Source organism: Fibroporia radiculosa, assembly GCF_000313525.1.
Source record: "Fibroporia radiculosa TFFH 294 genomic supercontigs, scaffold14773, whole genome shotgun sequence".
In the NCBI taxonomy this organism is placed as follows: domain Eukaryota; kingdom Fungi; phylum Basidiomycota; class Agaricomycetes; order Polyporales; family Fibroporiaceae; genus Fibroporia; species Fibroporia radiculosa.
This window is the reverse complement of record NW_012132994.1, coordinates 1-2,734: the sequence shown is the minus strand read 5'-3', so window position 1 is coordinate 2,734 and position 2,734 is coordinate 1. Positions and strand designations below refer to the sequence as shown.

The following is a 2,734-nucleotide window of genomic DNA, read 5'->3' as shown; positions in this document are numbered from 1 at the left end:
GGCTGACTGATGCTTGCAATATGCTATTGGCTATCTAAGAATACCTAGCACATAAACCATCACCCTGTCCTTGTGTTTGGTCAGCAGTTCTACTGTGATGATCACCTGAACGACTATGTGTGTTCCTAGTACAAATGGGGATATCTCGTGTGAACATATGATAGCCCATTTGCCATGCTTATGATAAGCTGAACACCTGACTAGTAACATGTCACCGTGCATGATGCTATGCTTATCTAGGTAGATATCTAATCAGATAAGATATAGATCATCTAGACACTTGAGATAAGATAGATGCTATGAAATTCTGTAACAAAGAGGTTGTCCAGCTGCTTGATTTCTTGTACAAGCATCATGCCCAATCAGGAGATGGCAGCAACTTCAATATCACAGTCTTCAACAAGGTTAAAATGCAATTCTTGTGGATGGAGTTGCCCAAAACCAGAAAAGCCTGTGAAAGAAAATACAAAATTGTGAGTGCCAGCATTCCTTATGACACAAAATTCATAATATGACTTGTGTGCAAAGTTGTAGGATGATTTCCATGTGGCATCAATTGTCAAATCAAGTTCTGGTTTTGTGTAGTCAGATCACTTTGGTGTGGGACAACCAGAAAGTGGCCCACCATTGGCAGCTTGGCAGGATCTTGTCAAGGTAAGTACTTTCATTGTCTGAAGCTGAATCAAATTTACAATATTACCAATATATTAGCAGCATAGCTCTGTTTCAAAATTCACTAACAAAGGCTGGCTATAATGGAGGGGATGGAGAAGATTATGCCCTATGCTATACCATGCAGAACTCATATAGTACAGCATCCTCTCAAGCCAAGCCTCTGAAGAAGGGAAAGGTATTGCACATTTGCACTAGCAATACAGAGGACACCTTTGGATCTGTACCAGATTTGGACCCATCCGCGCTGATGACTGATCCTCTAGCTGCTTCAGGAACATCAAATATATGTGGTGGGTACATGTACTGTATATTCTATAAATATATTAATTATTTCATGTTAATATAGCATCTCTGTTGCTTATTATAAGCCAAATTGAATTGCTCTTGCCATCTAACTCAGCATCTACACCACTGTTAAGGGACCTAACGACTGAGGATCAGGAGTTTAACTTACAACTGATATTGATACTGATACTGATACACGTAAGGCTAATATGTTATACTTGTACTTGTTACAGCTTTGAGGGGGGTTTTCTTTTCTTCCTTACCATTCGTTATTGAAACTGTACTATTATAACTGATCCTATCACTTGGTGTGTTTCATCTTCATCATCATTTCATATATATTGTGTTTCACCTATTATCATGTTTCATCTACATTGTGTTTCACTTATATCATGTTTCATTCTCATCACTGATACAACCCAGTGAAACAGTTTCATACTCATCATTGATTCAACTCAGATCATTTCATACTTATTAAACTCTACCTACTTACTCTATTTAAGATGCACTTCTTGCGCTGCTGTACTTGAGTTTTGTCCTCTTGTTCCCTATATACACTTCATAGGGATATTTACAGTAATAGACTCAGTTGTCTATTCTAGTCTCAGTCTGAAGCCCAGCTTCAACCAGTATATGCTCTCAGACCACTATTAGCTATAGTGGCTCAGTTTACAAGTCTAGCCTCAGTATAATGCATCAGCCTTATGCATATAAGTATCAATAACAGTTATAAGTTGAACTCCTGATCCTCAGTCATTAGGTCCCTTAACAGTACTAGACTTATAAACTGAGCCACTGTAGCTAACAGTGGTTTGAGAGCGTATACTGGTTAAAGCAGGGCTTCAGACTAAGACTGAATAGACAACTGAGTCTATTACTGAAGACATCCCTATAAAGTGTATGTAGAGAACAAGAGGACAAAACTAAAGTACAGCAGCACAAGTAGTATGCCTTAAATAGAGTAAGATAGATAGGGTTTAATAAGTATGAAATGCTGAGTTGAATCAGTGATGTGTATGAAATGGTTTCCCCAGTGACACTGGGTTGTATCAGTGATGAGGATGAAACATGATATAAGTGAAACACAATATAAGTAAAACATGATTTAGATGAAACATGATAGAGGGGAAACGCAATGTATATGAAACAATGATGCAAGTGAAATGCACCCAGTGATGGGATCAGTTGTAGTAGTACAGGGTTAACAATGAATAGTAAGGAAGAAAAGAAAACCCCCCCACAAAGCTGTAACAACCACTGTGTCAGAAGTAGAAGATACCTGATTCTACAGTACCTCCAGCTTCATTTACAATCTCATTGCACACATCATCAAAGAAGGCTTGCACTAGTCAGGATGATAATCACATGCAGCTGCTGAAACAAATTGGCAATGATTTCAATAAAAATATAGACACTTGGATGGCTGAGATTGTTGAGAAGCTGGGTCCTGTTACTGTCACTCTTTCTACTCCAGCTTCTATCCCAGAGCAGAAAAATCTAATGCATGAAGTTTCAGCTTGGATACAGACAGAGCACTGGTTGAAGCCAACACAGTGTGTTAGACTTCTCAAGGCCTTTGCTTCCAATTCATCTGCAGATCTCTTTCTCACTGCTAGTGATCAGATCTGGAGAGCATGGCTTCAAGAGATACTCATTCTAGATCTTGGATATTCTATCCATGAAATGGGATCAGATGCTTGGCAAGGTGATGAAGAAGAGTATGAAAGACAGGTGAAATTAGCAGCTCAAAGTGTGTAAATTTGATGGTTTTATC

General features: G+C 38.6%; 1 protein-coding gene across 1 annotated transcript; it reads left to right on the top strand.

Annotated features, from left to right (window-relative positions):
- Positions 1 to 2,379: 2,379 nt before the first annotated feature.
- On the top strand, positions 2,380 to 2,718 carry FIBRA_09206 (uncharacterized protein; the record flags this gene model as incomplete). The annotated part of the gene is made up of 2 exons (XM_012321527.1): positions 2,380 to 2,513; positions 2,577 to 2,718. 2 exons carry the CDS (start codon positions 2,380 to 2,382, stop codon positions 2,716 to 2,718), a joined length of 276 nt encoding a protein of 91 aa, XP_012176917.1.
- Between the last annotated feature and the right edge of the window lie 16 nt (positions 2,719 to 2,734).